We start from the raw sequence: 19,333 nt of genomic DNA on the forward strand, positions 1-19,333 counted from the left end.
GCCGCGTGTCAGGTGCTGTTCTGAGCGCTGCCCATATGTCAGGTCCTGGAGCCGCCCCTGCCCTGGCACGTGTCCTCACCCCATCTGACTCTGGGCAACAGGCCCAGAGAGGCTGAGTGTCTCTCCCAAGGTGACACAGCTTGGACTGGGCAGTGTGGGGATTCACACGGAGCCAGGCTGCCCCAGAGGCCACCCCCGCTCCCCCGCACCCCGCACACACAACGGGCCACTTCTGCATCCCCTCAGCTCAGTGCCCAGTTTTCAGGGATCACCAGTGAGGCTAAGGCTCTAAGGATGAGACTTACAAGAGGTGATGTTAAAAAGAAAAAGGGGTGATGTTGTAGGTGTTATTGTACAAGAGGGATGAGGAAAAATGCCCGTAGATGCAGTTAAGATGCTGTAGAAACTAGAGCATCTTAACTAGAGTTTTAAAAATAATGGCAACGTCATTGAGCACAGCAGACTGAGCTGTCTGCGGGAAGAATTCTAAACGGACAGTTCAAAGTAATAACTGAAGTGTGATTTGAATTTAGGTGGGGAACACGGCCCATCACCTCCTCACTCTGGCATATTTTACGCTTCATTTAGGCAAATAGTACAACGGGTCTGCGTCTTTTAAGCACGCTCCAGACGGCATGGGGAGGTGGCAGTTGAGAAGTTTGCTGGGTGACAAGGAGAAGACATTTATCATGGTGTTATTTATGACGGCAGAAACGGAGACAGCCTAAACCCTCAGCAACGCAGGTATAGTAAGTAAATTACGGTTCATCTGCAGCAAAAAATAAAGCTGATCAAGTGTTTTGACAACATAGGGAAAAGTCTTTTTTCCCCCAGGATGTTAAGTAAAAGATAAAAAGCAGAACAGATAATTGCACATACACAGTATTCTTTCAACTACGGAAAAAAACTTGGGAAAAAAGACTGAAAGGAAATAGGCCAAATGTTGACACAGGCTGCTCCCTGGAGGTGGGTCTGTGTTTTTCTTGTCTTTTCTCTTAAACTTTAAACTACTCCTTAGTCATCAAATGTTTTTCGATCGTCCAGCCCTCTTCCTCAACAGATGGAGCTGAGAGAGGTTGGAGTCTCAGCTGGGGTCATGCGAGGGGCTCCCTTTCTCAGTTGGGGTCAGGTCAGGTCGGCCCTGAAATCGGGTTGCCGGGGGACGGCCAGGCAAAGAGTGTTCACGAGTGCAGTGCTCACCAATGGTAGCGCATTGGATTTATGGGGCAAAACGTGGAGGTCCCCCCTGTACACCCTTCCCAAGTCCCACTAGGACCCTTTGCTGGAGTGCTTGTACCTGGACAAATATCTCCTCAAGCAGCAAAATACAAAGAAACTGTAAAGAACTAAAAACACTACATGCGTGCACAGTTGGGGCAGATTGCGAACAAAAAGATACAAACAGGCTAAAACCCAACTGCCTCTTCTGAGGTGTTGGAGCAAAAGCAGGGAGGGTCCTGTGCATGATCCCTGCACACAGCACCACCAAGGGGGTGGGCAGGCCACCTAAGCCCCCCTCCGACCCCACCCACCAATCCACTCCTGCCCTCCCCCCATTTAAGGGACCAGCTCACCCCCGACCCCCCGGGCAAGCTTGGGGAGACAGAGGGAGATGAGGCTTCCCGCAAGCTTGGCATCGTGCTTCACCTTGACGCCTGGGCAGCTCAGGGGCAGGCAGATTCGCCCAGACTGCCGCCTGCTGTCTTTGGGGGTCCCACCTCGCTCTGTGCCACCCAAGACCCTGTGCCGCCCAAGACCCTGCCCACCCCAGCAAGCACAGACTTCCCTTGGGACCATGCGGTATGGGGCCAGGGGCAGGCGGGACCACACAGTGCCTGGACGTGACGCGCTCCCAACAGGATGAGGACTGAGCTGACCCCGTGGGGGCAGCCGAGCCCCAACTCACTTAAATGCTTTCAGGCAGGCCTCGGGGATGTGCTCCTTGTCAAACTTTTTCAAGGAGTCCAGGAAGGTGTCCACTTTGCCCATCATGATTTTCGCAGCTTTCCAGCTCTTGTCCTTGGGGATCTTGCCCCCGGGTGCAGTCAGAATCATCACGGCGGCCGTGACATTGACCACGGCGTCTGGGGGGGACCCGAAGGACTTCAGCTCTGTCAGGTTGTTCTGCAAAGACAGACGGACAAACTAGAATGGGGATTTAGCCCCGAGCAGGACCAGGAGGCCCCTGGTGATGACCCCACGGCGTCTCCTCTCTTCCTCTCTTCTCAGGCGTCGTGCTCCCCGTTTCTTCCCCCTCCTGCCCTCACCTTATTCAGAGTGTCAAGGGCCTCCTGCGCGGCCAGTAGGGCCGGCTCTGCCTTGGCCAGGTCTGTTTCACAAGCTTTTTGTTTCTCAGCAACATTCTGGAAGGAAGGCAGATGGGAAGGATGGATGCAGGGGTCCATCTGGGTGGCGTGTGTGAAGGGGGGGCCCTGGGCGGTGTGAGGGGGCAAGGAGGGATGAGGAGGGGTGAGGAAGGGAGTTGCCCTTCGCTCTCGCTTGCTGGGTCACCGTCTGAAGCCCGCCTTTCCCCGCCCTGCCTCCTTTGCCCCGAAACACTCAGGTTAGAAGGAGCTGGGTGTCAGCTGACCTGGGATTCAGGGAGGGGAACTGTTCCTTCTCTTGGCTCCAGCTTCCAGGACCAGAGGGGAAACCTGGGGCCACACAGGCCACTCCCTGGCTTTGAGGCCTTATTTCTTGGTACCCCTGTGTCGTCCCTCCAGGATGGACCATTTCAGAGGTGCAGCCCATCCTCCCCTTAAAGTGAGAACATCTTCATTCACGCATGCACGCATTCATTCATTCATGCACGCATTCGCTCTTTGGGTCGGGAAGAACCCCTCTGAGCCTTCAGGCACCAGGCAGAGAGACCAGGAGAAGCTTGGTACCTATCAATCAGGAGTAGCACCTGCGTGACAACAGAGATGGAGAAGCCAGTCGGGGCTGGGAGCTTTTGCCGGGCAAGGAGGAAGGAGGACAGAAAGAAGAGGGTCTCTCTGCAGAACACCTCCTGGAGAATCCCATTCCGTACCTTACTTTAGGGACGTGTGGGACACGACTCAGGGAACAGGGCATGGAAGGCACTGACTTGGCCGGTGGTGCTGGGAAGCTCCCGGCTTCCCGGGAGCATGCCTGATTGGGCCGTTTCTGGATCAGGGGTTGGAGAGGGGTGGGCACCCAGATGGTAACAGCTGCATGTGAGTATCAGACGGCAGGTCCCCGAGTTCAGGGTGCAGGTGTGGGTCCTGGCTTGGATCCTGACTATGTCACTTGCTAATTTTGAGACCTCGGGCACATTACCAACCACCCTAACAGGGCCGTGGTCACGCAGGTTACAATGAGGGATGGGGCAGAGCTCCCGGCTGCCCCACCTGGCCCGGGACCCTCCCCACTCCAGCACTGGTGGGAAGGGAAGGGCTCAGGTCCCCCTCCTGTTGGCCTTGGAAGGAGGCTGTCTCAGGCAAAGAAATGACTTGCTGCTGTCCTCCCTCTCAAGAGACAGCGGACAATTACTGGGACTCTTAATTTAGACACTCACACAGATGCATGACTAATGACAAAAAAGGCATGCAGGAAAAGGCGATGAGAAATCAACCCAAGCACGTGAACCTTCAGCGTGGAGCCCGCCAGGGCCAGTGGCACTGGAACATCTCGGGGCTCCCGGTGCAGCAAGTCTGAGGACCAGGGCTCCGAGGACGGCTTCTCAAGCATTAACGTGCTCGCAGGCCACCGGCATCTCACTAAGATGCAGACCTGATTCAGCAGAGCTGGGGCCTGGGAACCCGCATTTGTCACCAGCTCAGGAGATGCCACTGCTGGGGCCTGGGAGGGCAGCCCTCTGCTGAGCTGGGGGCCCTGCGCTTGGGAGAGATGCCCTCCCTGGGGGGTTCCTGCTGGTTTGCCCGGGCCCATAGGAGAGACTGGCCACTAGGGGAAAGGGCCCAGCTGAGCAGAGCCGCATGCCACTGCCCGTCTGCCCACCTTGTTGATGACCTCCACCTTGATTTCTTCCTCATCGGCAATGGCTTTCTCTTTGCTGACTTTCTCTGTTTCCACACCCACCACGTGGATCAGCTTGTCCGCATTCTCGTTTTTCTGCTTGAGCTCAGCCTCCTGAATCGCCAGCTTGGCTTTTAAATCATCCACCTAGAGGAGGAGGTAAGGGAGACAGGTAGGCTGGGGCCCCGGCCACCGCATGCTGCCCCCTACTCGGCCGGGCTGGTGGCCATGGGAGCCGCGGGGCCGAGCAGAACAGCAGGCCTGCCGGTTGCTCACCACTCCCTGTGACGCATTTCTAAGTGCTTTTTCAACTTCTCCAAGGTAAGTATTTACTGAGCACCGACTGTATACACAGGGTCGCAAGTATAAGACCCCTTCCTGTTGTTCAAGGAGGTGGCAATCAAGGTGGCCGGATAAAAACAATGTCAGCAGAGGCAGGGTGCTGAGGAGTTCTGGGGAGGCCGATGGGGCCGTGAGAGTCTGGAGCCGGGGACAAAAAGCTCCCTCGGGCACTCGGGTGAGGCCCTAGGCAGCCAGGCGGAGGGAGTTCTGGGAAGTGGTAAGTGATGGGCTGAGACACCCTTCCCCATCTGGATGATTTCTAGAGCAAGGAGGCCACTCCGTTGCTGTAACCGCCCTCTCCTGGGTGCATTTCCTGTGTCCCGGGACCAATCCCAGAAGGTACATTTGAGGAAAGAGAAATGCCTGCTGAGCCGGGCTTCTCCCTTGTTCCTATCCAGGGACGGAGCAGGCTGCTTGTTGGCTCCGGCAAGCTCTGTCCGAGGAATGGACAGCCCCACCACCGTGTCCCCCTCTCCGCCCCCATGGGGTGGCCTTGGCTCCGTGCAGCAGCCTGTGTCAGGGGCCACCCTCCACCTGTGCTTTTGCAGCTCCGAGGCCTGCGGCAGCTGTTTACCAGGCTCCCGCGGAGATGCCAACAGTGGGCAATAAAGAGGGAGCCGGGGCTACACCACGGAGGACATTTAAAACCAGGCAGAAAACTTAAAAATTAACACGGCGTGAAAGTACGGCAGGTGCTCTTCCATCTGGGCACCGCAGTGTGAATGGGGCTCCAGGATGGACCCACCTCCACGGGCTGCACTTGACTGGATGAGCAAACCCCACCAGACGCGGGACCCCTGGGAAGCACCCGTCGTAACATCAGCATCCGGAAGGCGTTTGGGATCCACCGTCTAGGTTAAAACCCGTATACTTGCTCTGGTTTGCCAGTGGAAGTTTCTCCGAGGCAGGGGTCCCGGTCCCCTTACTTTGTGTCACATGCCTGGGGGAAGGTTCCGGAAGCGCATCCCGAGGCCCCAGCTCGCCTACCTGAGAGGCTGTGCTCTGCAGCTTCATCAGCCCGTTCTCCAGCCTCTCGATTTTGGCGGCCAGCTCCATCCTCTTCTTGGCCAGTAGGTTCTGGTACAGTTTGATCTGTTCCAGGAAGGTTTTGGGCGTGGTGTAGTTGTAGCGCCTCTCAGTGGCGAGGTATACCTTGGACATCTCATTGACGGTCGTGTGCACATAGGACATGAAGAGGCTGATGGAGGCCTTAACTTCCGGCTACAAAGACAAGACAGAACCATTCATTCCCCGGTGCCCTGGTGGAAGAGGAGGCTGCTGGCCACAGTGGACCACAAGGTGGGTTACCTTCCTCGCTGAGGACCCTGGATGAGTGGTACCCCCTCTCTCAACCTTGGCGGTTCAGCTGTCAAACGAGGCTCAAGACAACAAGGCCTGCAGGGCTCTCATGGGCGACGGTGGCATTGCACCACCAAGGGGCCCGGTCACAGCCAAGGTTATTACTGTTCTCTCTCTGACTCACACACTTGCATATTCAACATGCTTGGATAACCAGGTAATTTCTGCAAGCATTTATCGGACATTTCCTGTTCCAGACCCTGGGGTTTTAGTAACTCCTTTCGCAGCCCCCTCTGGCCCGCGTCCATGCCAGGGTCACGGCCCCACCACCTGGGCCTGCCCCACCTGCCCGAAGACAGGCACTGGGAGCTTTGCCCCAGGAATTGTTCAAGGGATATTAACTGTAATTCAGGTTACTTTGGGAATGTGTTCATCCGACACACGCTTCTTTGGCATCTACTCTGCAGCCCTCGCAGGTGCCAGTGGTGGGGCCATTCGCTGGTCCCAGGAGGCCCCCGCCTCTACAGGCACTCGGGGTGTGGAGGACACGTGATGGCGGCATTTCTGGGAAGGCTTGGCCTGCAACTGAATGCTCTAACAGTGATAAGCGGGGGGCTTTACCCATCTTTAAAAACTAGAGAAGACGTTAATTTCAGGCTTAGTTTATTCCACTTAATAACTGAATATGTGTTCAAAATAAATCAGACACTATAACCACGTGGGATTTATTCTAGGCCTGCATATCACTTGCATCAGCTGGGTCACAGGTTAATGCCCATTTCTAGGCCAGCAATGAGCACAAACGGTGAATGCGGGCACCGTCTTTCAATAAAAGAAAGACACTGTAGGGACTTGCTTGGTGGTCCAGTGGTAAAGAATCCGCCTTCCAATGCAGGGGACGTGGGTTCGATCCCCTGTCAGGAGACTAGGATGCCACATGCCACAGGGCAACTAAGCCTGCACGCAACTACTGAGCTCGTGCGCCTCAACTAGCGAACCTGCGTGCCGCAAACTACATAGGCCACGCGCTCTGGAACCCGTGGGCCACAACTAGAGAGAGAAAACCCGCATGCCACAACTAGAGAGAAGCCCGTGCACCACAAGTGGAGAGAAGCCCGTGCGCCACAAAGAAGATCCTGCGTGCCGCAACTAACACACGGTGCAGCCAAAAAATAAAATAAATAAATAAATAAAATGTTAAAAAAAAAAAAAAAAAGAGCCTTTAAAAAAAAAAATAAAAGAAAGACACTGTAAAGGAAAAGGAAAAAAAAAAAAAAGAAGAAAAAAAAGAAAAGAAAAGAAGGCTTATATCACCCCGTCTTACTTGTCATGCCCTATAAAAGGCAGGTCAAAGGTGAGGGAGCAGCCCTGGGCAGAGCCCTGGGGGCAGAGCCATGTTGGAGCCCAAGGCAACAGGAAGAAGTGTGCGCCCGTATACACTTATCAAAGTAAACACGGGCTCTGCAGTCGGCTCCAATCTGGGACTATGTTCAAAGCCCGAGCTGCTCAATCCGTTCGCACGTGGGATCCCCCAGAACCAGCCCTGTGGGCCTGCGGCCGCATGAGGCCCGGAACCCCCCGCTGATTGAAACGACCGTTCCTCTGGCACAGTAACTTGGGGCCAGAAAACCAACAAACGGCAGCCTGTCTTTGTTTACAATTTTGATATTTTTGAGCATTTCAGCATTAATGTTGGTTTTTAAAAATACTGCATTAAAACAGCACTGATCTTGATTAAGTTTTTGGTGCCCCCTTAAGTTTTGCACCCAAGGCGAGTGCCTCAGCTGCCTCACCCCACTCCCGGCCCGACGGGGACCCCTCCCTCCCGGCTCTGTGCCCCGTGACTCACCGGAATCCCCTCGGTGTCCTCAAGGAAGCGAGCGCTGACGGACACCAGGGCGTCCTCTGGCCACTCATGGAACCAGTCGATGGCTGTGCAGTTGACCACGGCAGGGAATTTTCTCGCTCGTACCCGCAGGACGGAGCCCACGGGGGAGAAACACAGGATTACCTAGAAGTGGACACAGTTGCTGCTGGTTGGGGGATGGCGGTGCTGGGGCCGAATAGCGCTGCTTTTGCAGAAAGCCCCTTTAGAAGGAAAAGCTCTCTGCGTGGTGTCCATCTCCAAGCGCGGGGGTGGGGAGAACATTCCCAGGTCCGGGCTGGCAGTGTAGCCATTGCATCACGAGGTGAGGGTGCAGGGGAGCCCCGAGCTCTCCTGAGGTGGCCCCACAACGGGGGAAGGAGGGCTGGGTGCAGGAGGGAGTGGGGCGTGGGCATCCACACTGGGCAGGTGAGGTCCCAGAACAGGGAGGGCTATGGTCCTTTAGCAGGTCTGGTCCTTGGGGAGAGGGAGGAACGAGAGCAGGGCCACCTGGCCAGGGGCAGCTGTCCTACTGGTCATGGACGAGGAGGGACCCAAAGTGCTCTCGGTCTAACTTGGGTAGCTCAGCTAGCTTCCCGAAGGGGGAATGTTGAAGGTCAAGGTGAGCTAATCTATTTAAACGTGCTCTGTGGTGGTGGTGGGGGGGATGTGCATATAGAAATCACTTCTTTCGGCCACAAGGCACTTCTAACAGCCCACCTCCATCAGGCAGCCCACCATACTCTCCTAACAGTTTTCCATTTCTTGTGCGGGAACAGTCCCTGACTCCTCCCTGAGTGAAGAACCAGACCTTAGACGGTCCCCGGGACCCCCTCACCCAAGCCCGGGACCCCCTACCTTCAGGTGCCTGCGCACTTTCTCAATGAAGAATTTCCAGCACGCCTCCCGGGTGTCCGTCAGGCCCAGGGACTTCACTTGCGGCCGCACGGAGGAGATGATGTTCTCCACCTCGTCATCCATAAACAGCCCAGGGATCTCCCCCGAGGCCAGCAGGTCATTGATCAGCACCAGAAACTGCTCCTCGGCCACCTGGGAGTCCGTCATCAGGAACACCGAGGGAACGTTCTTCACTGCCGACTTGATGTACTGGGCACCGAGGTCGAGCTGGACCCGAGGAGGACACCCTCAGAGGTCTTGCCAAGAAGATGCTCATGTAGAAGCATCTTCCACCACCACCCAGACGGGGGTACCCGGAGATCAGCTCCGTAAGAAATGGGCAGGGTCTGTAGATGGAGACCCAGGGCCTTCAGTGGAGGACACCCAGGCTTGTGGCGGCTCTACTCGCCACAAGTCCAAAGTGGAAGCACCCCGGGCGTCCCTGGAAGGATGGATGGATAAACACAATGGGGTCCATTCACACAGTGGGATATTATTCTGCCTTAAGAAGGAAGGAGCAGAGCCTCCCATCAAGCCTCTTAGATAGCTTCAACCACCAGAGGGCAGACAGCAGAAGCAAGAAAAACTACAATCCTGCAGCCTGTGGACCAAAAACCACAGTTACAGAAAGATAGACAAGATGAAAAGGCAGAGGGCTATGTACCAGATGAAGGAACAAGAAAAAAACCCCAGAAAAACAACTAAATGAAGTGGAGATAGGCAACCTTCCAGAAAAAGAACTCAGAATAATGATAGTGAAGATGATCCAGGACCTCGGAATAAGAATGGAGGCAAAGATGGAGAAGATGCAAGAAATGATTAACCAAGACCTAGAAGAATTAAAGAACAAACAAACAGAGATGACCAGTACAATAACTGAAATGAAAACTACACTAGAAGGAATCAACAGCAGAATAACTGAGGCAGAAGAACGCATAAGTGACCTGGAAGACAGAATGGTGGAATTCACTGCTGCGGAACAGACTAAAGAAAAAAGAATGAAAAGAAATGAAGACAGCCTAAGAGACCTCTGGGACAACATTAAGCGCAACAACATTCGCATTATAGGGGTCCCAGAAGGAGAAGAGAGAGAGAAAGGACCAGAGAAAATATCTGAAGAGATTATAGTCAAAAACTTCCCTAACATGGGAAAGGAAATAGCCACCCAAGTCCAGGAAGCGCAGAGAGTCCCATACAGGATAAACCCAAGGAGAAACACGCCGAGACACATAGTAATCAAAGTGGCAAAAATTAAAGACAAAGAAAAATTATTGAAAGCAGCAAGGGAAAAACGACAAATAACATACAAGGGAACTCCCATAAGGTTAACAGCTGATTTCTCAGCAGAAACTCTGCAAGCCAGAAGGGAGTGGCATGATATACTTAAAGTGATGAAAGGGAAGAACCTACAACCAAGATTACTCTACCCGGCAAGGATCTCATTTAGATTTGATGGAGAAATCAAAAGCTTTACAGACAAGCAAAAGCTAAGAGAATTCAGCACCACCAAACCGGCTCTACAACAAATGCTAAAGGAACTTCTCTAAGTGGGAAACACAAGAGAAGAAAAGGACCTACAAAAACAAACCCAAAACAATTAAGAAAATGGTCACAGGAACATACATATTGATAATTACCTTAAACCTGAATGGATTAAATGCCCCAACCAAAAGACATAGACTGGCTGAATGGATACAAAAACAAGACCCATATATATGCTGTCTACAAGAGACCCACTTCAGACCTAGGGACACATACAGACTGAAAGTGAGGGGATGGAAAAAGATAGTCCATGCAAATGGAAATCAAAAGAAAGCTGGAGTAGCTATACTCATATCAGATAAAATAGACTTTAAAATAAAGAATGTTACAAGAGACAAGGAAGGACACTACATAATGATCCAGGGATCAATCCAAGAAGAAGATATAACAATTATAAATATATATGCACCCAACATAGGAGCACCTCAATACATAAGGCAACTGCTAACAGCTATAAAAGAGGAAATCGACAGTAACACAGTAATAGTGGGGGACTTTAACACCTCACTTACACCAATGGACAGATCATCCAAAATGAAAATAAATAAGGAAACAGAAGCTTTAAATGACACAATAGACCAGATAGATTTAATTGATATATATAGGACATTCCATCCAAAAACAGCAGATTACACGTTCTTCTCAAGTGCGCACGGAACATTCTCCAGGATAGATCACATCTTGGGTCACAAATCAAGCCTCAGTAAATTTAAGAAAATTGAAATCGTATCAAGCATCTTTTCTGACCACAACGCTATGAGATTAGAAATGAACTGCAGGGAAAAAAACGTAAAAAAGACAAACACATGGAGGCTAAACAATACATTACTAAATAACCAAGAGATCACTGAAGACATCAAAGAGGAAATCAAAAAATACCTAGAGACAAATGACAATGAAAACACGACGACAAAAAAACCTATGGGATGCATCAAAAGCAGTTCTAAGAGGGAAGTTTATAGCTATACAAGCCTACCTAAAGAGACAAGAAAAATCTCAAGTAAACAATCTAACCTTACACCTAAAGAAACTAGAGGAAGAAGAACAAACAAAACCCAAAGTTAGTAGAAGGAAAGAAATCATAAAGATCAGAGCAGAAATAAATGAAATAGAAACAAAGAAAACAATAGCAAAGATCAATAAAACTAAAAGCTGGTTCTTTGAGAAGATAAACAAAATTGATAAGCCATTAGCCAGACTCATCAAGAAAAAGAGGGAGAGGACTCAAATCAATAAAATCAGAAATGAAAAAGGAGAAGTTACAACAGACACTGCAGAAATACAAAGCATCCTAAGAGGCTACTACAAGCAACTCTATGCCAATAAAATGGACAACCTGGAAGAAATGGACAAATTTTTAGAAAGGTATAACCTTCCAAGACTGAACCAGGAAGAAACAGAAAATATGAACAGACCAATCACAAGTAATGAAATTGAAACTGTGATTAAAAATCTTCCAACAAACAGAAGCCCAGCACCAGAGGGCTTCACAGGTGAATTCTATCAAACATTTAGAGAAGAGCTAACACCTATCCTTCTCAAACTCTTCCAAAAAATTGCAGAGGAAGGAACAATCCCAAACTCATTCTATGAGGCCACCATCACCCTGATACCAAAACCAGACAAAGACACTACAAAAAAAGAACATTACAGACCAATATCACTGATGAATATAGATGCAAAAATCCTCAACAAAATACTAGCAGACAGAATCCAACAGCACATTAAGAGGATCATACACCACGATCAAGTGGGGTTTATCCCAGGGATGCAAGGATTCTTCAATATACGCAAATCAATCAATGTGATACACCATATTAACAAATTGAAGAGTAAAAACCATATGATCATCTCAATAGATGCAGAAAAAGCTTTTGACAAAATTCAACACCCGTTTATGATAAAAACTCTCCAGAAAGTGGGCATAGAGGGAACCTACCTCAACATAATAAAGGCCATATACGACAAACCCACAGCAAACATCATTCTCAATGGTGAAAAACTGAAAGCATTTCCTCTAAGATCAGGAACGAGACAAGGATGTCCACTCTCACCACTATTATTCAACATAGTTCTGGAAGTCCTAGCCACGGCAATCAGAGAAGAAAAAGAAATAAAAGGAATACAAATTGGAAAAGAAGAAGTAAAACTGTCACTGTTTGCGCATGACATGATACTATACTTAGAGAATCCTAAAACTGCCACCAGAAAACTGCTAGAGCTAATTAATGAATATGGTAAAGTTGCAGGATACAAAATTAATGCACAGAAATCTCTTGCATTCCTATACACTAATGATGAAAACTCTGAAAGAGAAATTATGGAAACACTCCCATTTACCATTGCAACAAAAAGAATAAAATACCTAGGAATAAACCTACCTCGGGAGACAAAAGACCTGTCTGCAGAAAACTATAAGACACTGATGAAAGAAATTAAAGATGATACCAACAGATGGAGAGATATACCATGTTCTTGGATTGGAAGAGTCAACATTGTGAAAATGAGTATACTACCCAAAGCAATCTACAGATTCAATGCAATCCCTATCAAATTACCAATGGCATTTTTTACGGAGCTAGAACAAATCATCTTAAAATTTGTACGGAGACACAAAAGACCCCGAATAGCCAAAGCAGTCTTGAGGGGAAAAAATGGAGCTGGAGGAATCAGACTCCCTGACTTCAGACTCTACTACAAAGCTACAGTAATCAAGACAATATGGTACTGGCACAAAAACAGAAACATAGATCAATGGAACAAGATAGAAAGCCCAGAGATTAACCCACGCACCTATGGTCAACTAATCTATGACAAAGGAGGCAAAGATATACAATGGAAATGAAAAGACAGTCTCTTCAATAAGTGGTGCTGGGAAAACTGGACAGCTACATGTAAAAGAATGAAATTAGAATACTCCCTAACACCATACACAAAAATAAACTCAAAATGGATTAGAGACCTAAATATAAGACTGGACACTATAAAACTCTTAGAGGAAAACATAGGAAGAACACTCTTTGACATAAATCACAGCAAGATCTTTTTTGATCCACCTCCTAGAGTAATGGAAATAAAAACAAAAATAAACAAGTGGGACCTAATGAAACTTCAAAGCTTTTGCACAGCAAAGGAAACCCTAAACAAGACGAAAAGACAACCCTCAGAATGGGAGAAAATATTTGCAAATGAATCAACGGACAAAGGATTAATCTCCAAAATATATAAACAGCTCATTCAGCTCAATATTAAAGAAACAAACACCCCAATCCAAAAGTGGGCAGAAGACCTAAATAGACATTTCTCCGGCCACGAAGCACATGAAAAGATGCTCAACATCACTAATTATTAGAGAAATGCAAATCAAAACTACAATGAGGTATCACCTCACGCCAGTTAGAATGGGCATCATCAGAAAATCTACAAACAACAAATGCTGGAGAGGGTGTGGAGAAAAGGGAACCCTCTTGCACTGTTGGTGGGAATGTAAATTGATACAGCCACTATGGAGAACAATATGGAGGTTCCTTAAAAAACTAAAAATAGAATTACCATATGACCCAGCAATCCCACTACTGGGCATATACCCAGAGAAAACCATAATTCAAAAAGACACATGCACCCAAATGTTCATTGCAGCACTATTTACAATAGCCAGGTCATGGAAGCAACCTAAATGCCCATCAACAGACAAATGGATAAAGAGGATGTGGTACATATATACAATGGAATATTACTCAGCCATAAAAGGGAACGAAATTGAGTCATTTGTTGAGACGTGGATGGATCTAGAGACTGCCATACAGAGTGAAGTAAGTCAGAAAGAGAAAAACAAATATCGTATATTAACGCATGTATGTGGAACCTAGAAAAATGGTACAGATGAGCCGGTTTGCAGGGCAGAAGTTGAGACACAGATGTAGAGAATGGACATATGGACACCAAGGGGGGAAGACCGCGGTGGGGTGGGGATGGTGGTGTGCTGAATTGGGCGATTGGGATTGACACGTATACACTGATGTGTATAAAATTGATGCCTGATAAGAACCTGCAGTATAAAAAACCAAACAAACAAAACAACTAATACTAAACTTTCATTGGGTTATTTGTATGGAAATATGTTAATATAAATGTTTCAGACATTACATGAAATTTCTAAAAATCTTATATTTGTATTTGTATGGAAATATGTTAATATAAATGTTTCAGACATTACATGAAATTTCTAAAAATCTTATATTTGTATTTGTATGGAAATATGTATGGAAATATGTTAATATAAATGTTTCAGACATTACATGAAATTTCTAAAAATCTTATATGTTCTGGTATAATGTTATAAGTAATAATCCTAGTTATTACTTTAAAATGTATATCTCAGAAATAACTAATTTTCTTGTCAACTGCATTATTATGAACTTTCATCAAATCTTTAACTGTGGTCATTTTTAAGTCTTTTGTCATTTACAGACAGTTCTGGGTGTACTCTGATGCTTTTGCAAATATGTTCCTATAAAAGGGTTTCATCTTCAAGAAATTCATGGAAAAGACTCTGACAAGTACAGGTTTCTGGTAACTGACTGTACTGCTGAACTGAATGAATAAGCATTTTCAGAACTCTAATGAAAAACTGATGAACTCATAAAAGTGCTAACAAAAGATCAAGATGAAAAAAAAATTAATTACATGGGACTGAGTGAACTGATGAGGATGAGTATAATTTTTGTGACTTTCTGTCTGAAATAAAAAAAAAAAAAATCCCACAAGGACTCAGAGGCAAAGAATATACAAATCAATTTTCACTGCAAAGTAAAGGAGCTGTTACAGTGGAGGATTACTGGACCGAATGTCAATATTATGACATAGTATGAGTGTGTTTCATGTTTGGTAATTGCAATCACTGTTGCTTTTGTTGTGGTCATCCATGTACAATGCTTGGTGTCAGTCTATTTATCTCTTGTAAAAATAAAATACAGTGTGTGTGTGTGTGTGTGTGTGTGTGTGTGTGAAAAAAATTAAAAAAAAAAAAAAAAAAAAAAGAAGGAAGGAAATTCTGACCATGCTACAACACAGAGGAACCTAGAAGACATTATGCTGAGTGAGATCAGCCAGTCGCAAAAGGACAAATAGGATTTGTCCTCATATGAGCAGGATTTCACTCATACGAGGTCCCTGGCAGAGTCGGATTCATGGAGACAGAAAGTAGAACGGTGGGTGCCAGGGACTGTGGGAGCGGGGAGGGGGAGTTAGTGTTTCATGGGGACAGAGTTTCTGTTTGGGAAGATGAAAAATTTCTGGAGATGGACGGTGGGGATGGTGGCACATCTATGTGAACGTATTAATGCCACTGAATGGTGTGGTTAAAATGGTAAATTTTGTGTTGTGTATGCTTTACCACAAAAAAAAAAAGGAATAAAAAGCTTAAATGAAGACCCTGGAAGAGGCCCCGAAAAATACACCACAGGCTGGGATGGGGAGGCTGGAAAGAATGAATAAGCCTCGAAGTATACCCTCTGCTTATCATAACTCCTATCACATTACTAGTAGGTTTTAAAGAAATAACTTGACAAAACAATTGCATGGTAATTCTGGATGAATAAACGAAGAATAGTGAAAAACAAAACAAAACAAAACAAAACAAAAAGCATGTTACAGAGCAGTATAAATAGCTTGCTATGTTTGAAAAGTATGCCAATTTACATGTATAACTTGTAAATATATATTAAAATGTCTGTGAGTGTCATCCAAGTATGAATGCGAATTTTCAGGGGTTTGGTGATTTGCTTTTCTTTACCGTCTAATTTTTAAATAAGACCTGAGAGCCTCTGTAATTATTTTAAAGGCTTTAAAATGTCCATTGTAGGCATCCCGAGTAGCTCTCTTCAGCCCTTTGGAAGCAGTACACCTCCCTGACATCTGTTCAGAGAGAAACATCACCAAGGTCCCTCAGCTGGAGTTGACAGGGGTGTAACTGGGGTCAAAAGGCAAGCTCCAAATTCCAGGTTTTTTGGACAAACTTAAAAAACAAATCAAAGGGAAGCCCTGAGCCTGGGAGAGCGGACGCCTCAGGTGGGATCCGAGCCCTGGTCGCGCCTTCGGGCATGGCCTCCAAGGCAGGTCCTGCTTGGAGAGGCGGCGGGGCCTTGGTGTTGAGGCACATCACTCCTCCCATTTTACAGCCCATCATGGATGTGGGCTGGGGGCCGACAACGCCGGAATCAGCCGTACGTATCTAAATGCGGGAGCTTCGTTGCGTGCGTGAGCCCGGCGGTCGTCCTGGGGGAGGCGAGTGTGGCGGCTGCACGACAGAGGGCAGCTCCTGGCTGGTGCGGGCTCAACCGGCACCGCTGTCACGCTGACCCCCGAGTGTTCCTCCCTCCACTGGTTTGGGAATGACTGAATTTGGGAAGGGCCGCGAAGTTCCACCAAGTTCAGCTTTTGAATCCAGTTCAACTGGCTGAGGCACGGGATCTGCTTGGAGCGAGGGAAGCTAGTTGCTGCAGGGACCCAGGTCAGAGCAGAACATTCTGGAAAGACCGATGGTCCCTAAAGGCCGAGGGCTGGCGTGGTGGCTCCGGGCCTGCAGCACCGCTCTTCCCCATCCCGCTCGCTCCTCTCCTGGGTAATCGGGATTTGCTGCGCCTCCTGGTCGCCGCCCTTTCTCTTTGGCTCCTGCTGCCGGGCTCTCTCCTGGGGCCCCCAGGGAAACCTGCTCCGGCCAAGACCTCAGGGCCTCTCCTCGGCCGCAGCCCACTGTCCTGCCTGGAGCTTCTGCGGCCTTGACTGTCGTGAAGCTCGGCCCTCTCTGGCCTTCCTGCCGTGGCGCTTGCTCCGTCCCCGCTGACCGCCGCCTGCCCCAGGATCCCGTCCTCCTCAGCCTCTCCACCTCTCTGGCAGGGACTCCTCCAGCCCCACGCTCTCAGGCTGAGGGGCCGAGATCTCCACCTCCCACCCTCTCCTGCACTTCCCAGCCCCACAGGTCCCAGCGCACCTTGGCCATCTCCTGCCAGGCGTCCCCTCAATTCCTCTGACGCCCACGCACACGAGGCCGCGCGTTATCTTGGTTTCTCCTGGCACTGGAGTCTCAGCCGCCCTCGCCCCCAGCCCAGTCCCCCTGTGTCCTCATTTCCTGTCTGCTTGAGGGAGACATCGTGTCAGTAATTGCTCCCTCTGCCAACGTCACGGTCAGCCCCACAAGCTCAGCTCCGGGGGTCCCCTCCTCACTCGCCATCGAGGAGGAGGGAGCGGGTCCGGACACCTGCGTCTGGGTGCATCTAGGGACTGGTGGTAACAGAGCGGGGTGCCCGCTCCCCTCTGGCCGGGACACACTTCCGGGGCCCCTTGCAGCCATCGTCATTGCCGGCAGAGAGGAAGGAACACGGAGCCCAGGTTTGGGAGTGAGTCTCAAGGAAGAGGGTCGAAGAGGTGTGGCCGGGCGCTCTCCTCATTCTGCCTTGCCGGCTGCAGGAAGGCAAGCGCCCTCCCCGTTCAGCATTTGCTGAAGGTCAAGGGGACTGCCCGAGCTGCCGAGACATGGGCCTGGCCCCTCACTCGGCTTAAAGCATTTCTCCAGAGGGTCCGGCCCAGCTCTCTGGGCTACTACTTGGGCCTCGGGGAGAGGGCTCACAAAGGTCAAAAGCAGGCCACTGCCTGGCCTGGGGACCCAGCAGGTGGGAGTCCAGCTAAGCCCCCACTCCTCACGCTCGCCCACGACGAGGGTCTAGCTCCGTCTCTCCCTCCTCCCTTCTTGTTGCACTGCCTGGTTCCAGCCTCCGTGGGGTCACCGGGGCTCCGTGGTGCCCCCCTCACCGTCGCCCCTGAGCGATCTCTGCTGTCTTCAAGCCATCCCCCACTCTGTCCCAGAACACCAGCAGATCCTGCCCCTCCTCCACTCAAATGACCTTGACAGTATCTTGTTTTCTTGGGACCAAGTCCAGGATTTTCCATGAGGCACACGATGGCCCTTGGGTTTGGATCCTGGCCCTTTTCCCGCTTCATCTCCAAACTCCAGTGGGTGCCCGTGGCTTATGGTATGACTTTATAATAATGTTACATCATCATGGACGCATCCGTTACGCTGATAACATATACATTGTTAACTTCTTACTGTGACACTATTATTAGAACAATAATAATACATCTTATAACTGTTCAGGAGTCTGCTTCCCCTAATATGACGCAAGGTCCGATGCAAGATCCTATAGCCCTGTCTATGGCTGTCCTTACTTCTGAATCCACAGAAGCTACTTAATAAATAACAAATATAATAATAAATACTTAATACATGATAACAAATGAGGAGTACAAAGCCAGCTCGTCATGGGCGTAGGAGCAATGAATTGTGATGAAGCAGATCACAGAGTTGCTGCAGGTAATGCCGGGGATAAAACAACAGCTGCCACAGTTGGCCCCAAAGTGAGGCCAACGAAATCCTCACAAGGACAGGGCAAATAGTACGATGCCATCAAGAAAACAAAGCAAGGGCTTCCCTGGTGGCGCAGTGGTTGAGAATCTGCCTGCCAATTCAGGCAACACGGGTTCGAGCCCTGGTCCGGGAAGATCCCACATGCCGCGGAGCAACTAGGCCCGTGAGCCACAACTACTGAGCCTGCGCGTCTGGAGCTTGTGCTCTGCAACAAGAGAGGCCGCGACAGTGAGAGGCCCGCGCACGGCGATGAAGAGTGGCCCCCGCTCGCCACAACTAGAGAAAGCCCTCGCGCAGAAACGAAGACCCAACACAGCCAGAAAGAAAGAAAGAAAGAAAGAAAGAAAGAAAGAAAGAAAGAAAGAAAGAAGCTTTAAAAAAAGAAAATAAAGCAATACAATTAAGCTAATAGACTAGAAACTTTTTGAGTGGAGACAACTCAGTACAGCTATACAGCTCCAGATGCGAGGGTTCTAACCACCCTGAACGCACTCGGGGAGTCGGTGCGAACCCACTCGCTCGGCTTAGCTGAGCACCGCTAAGACCCATGACGCGCTGGGTCAGTTCAGGAGGCGGTGCCTGGCAGAACCTACATTAGGGAGGCCTCTCCCTTAAGGCTGGCATTTTAAAAATACAGCCAGCTGGCTAGGCCTTTGATAGGAAGAGTAGAACGCGCTGGGGGCGATGGCAAGCTGGACGCTTACCTGGGGGCTGCTCTCCCTGGCACAGCCTGCTTGGCATTGTCGGGAGAGCAGGGCTGAGACCTAGCCCGCCGTCCCCATCGTCCTTCCTGGGGCCTCTGCCCACAGGCCACCCCCTCCTGCTGAGGTCCCAGGGTGCCAGGCCCTGGCAGGGGTCCAGACCATCCCCCTAAGGCCACCTGGCCTGCAACTGCCTCCGAGTCGTGAGCGGAGGGGAGGGTCCCCTGGGTCTGGCATTGTCCTGGCCCACAGAAGCAGCCTCGA

General features: G+C 49.5%; 1 protein-coding gene across 1 annotated transcript in view; it reads right to left on the reverse strand.

Annotated features, from left to right (window-relative positions):
* Positions 1–19,333, reverse strand: part of DNAH17 (dynein axonemal heavy chain 17) — a 116,104-nt gene that overhangs the window by 27,356 nt on the left and 69,415 nt on the right. Inside the window, exons 54-59 of the mRNA XM_068530207.1 lie at positions 8,363–8,629; positions 7,490–7,651; positions 5,329–5,562; positions 3,982–4,146; positions 2,268–2,363; positions 1,907–2,124 (exon numbers count right to left, since the gene is read on the reverse strand). Of these exons, the coding sequence (XP_068386308.1) occupies positions 1,907–2,124; positions 2,268–2,363; positions 3,982–4,146; positions 5,329–5,562; positions 7,490–7,651; positions 8,363–8,629 (1,142 nt within the window). The remainder of the gene's footprint in view (positions 1–1,906; positions 2,125–2,267; positions 2,364–3,981; positions 4,147–5,328; positions 5,563–7,489; positions 7,652–8,362; positions 8,630–19,333) is intronic.

The sequence above is a fragment of the Eschrichtius robustus genome, chromosome 20, assembly GCF_028021215.1.
Source record: "Eschrichtius robustus isolate mEscRob2 chromosome 20, mEscRob2.pri, whole genome shotgun sequence".
In the NCBI taxonomy this organism is placed as follows: domain Eukaryota; kingdom Metazoa; phylum Chordata; class Mammalia; order Artiodactyla; family Eschrichtiidae; genus Eschrichtius; species Eschrichtius robustus.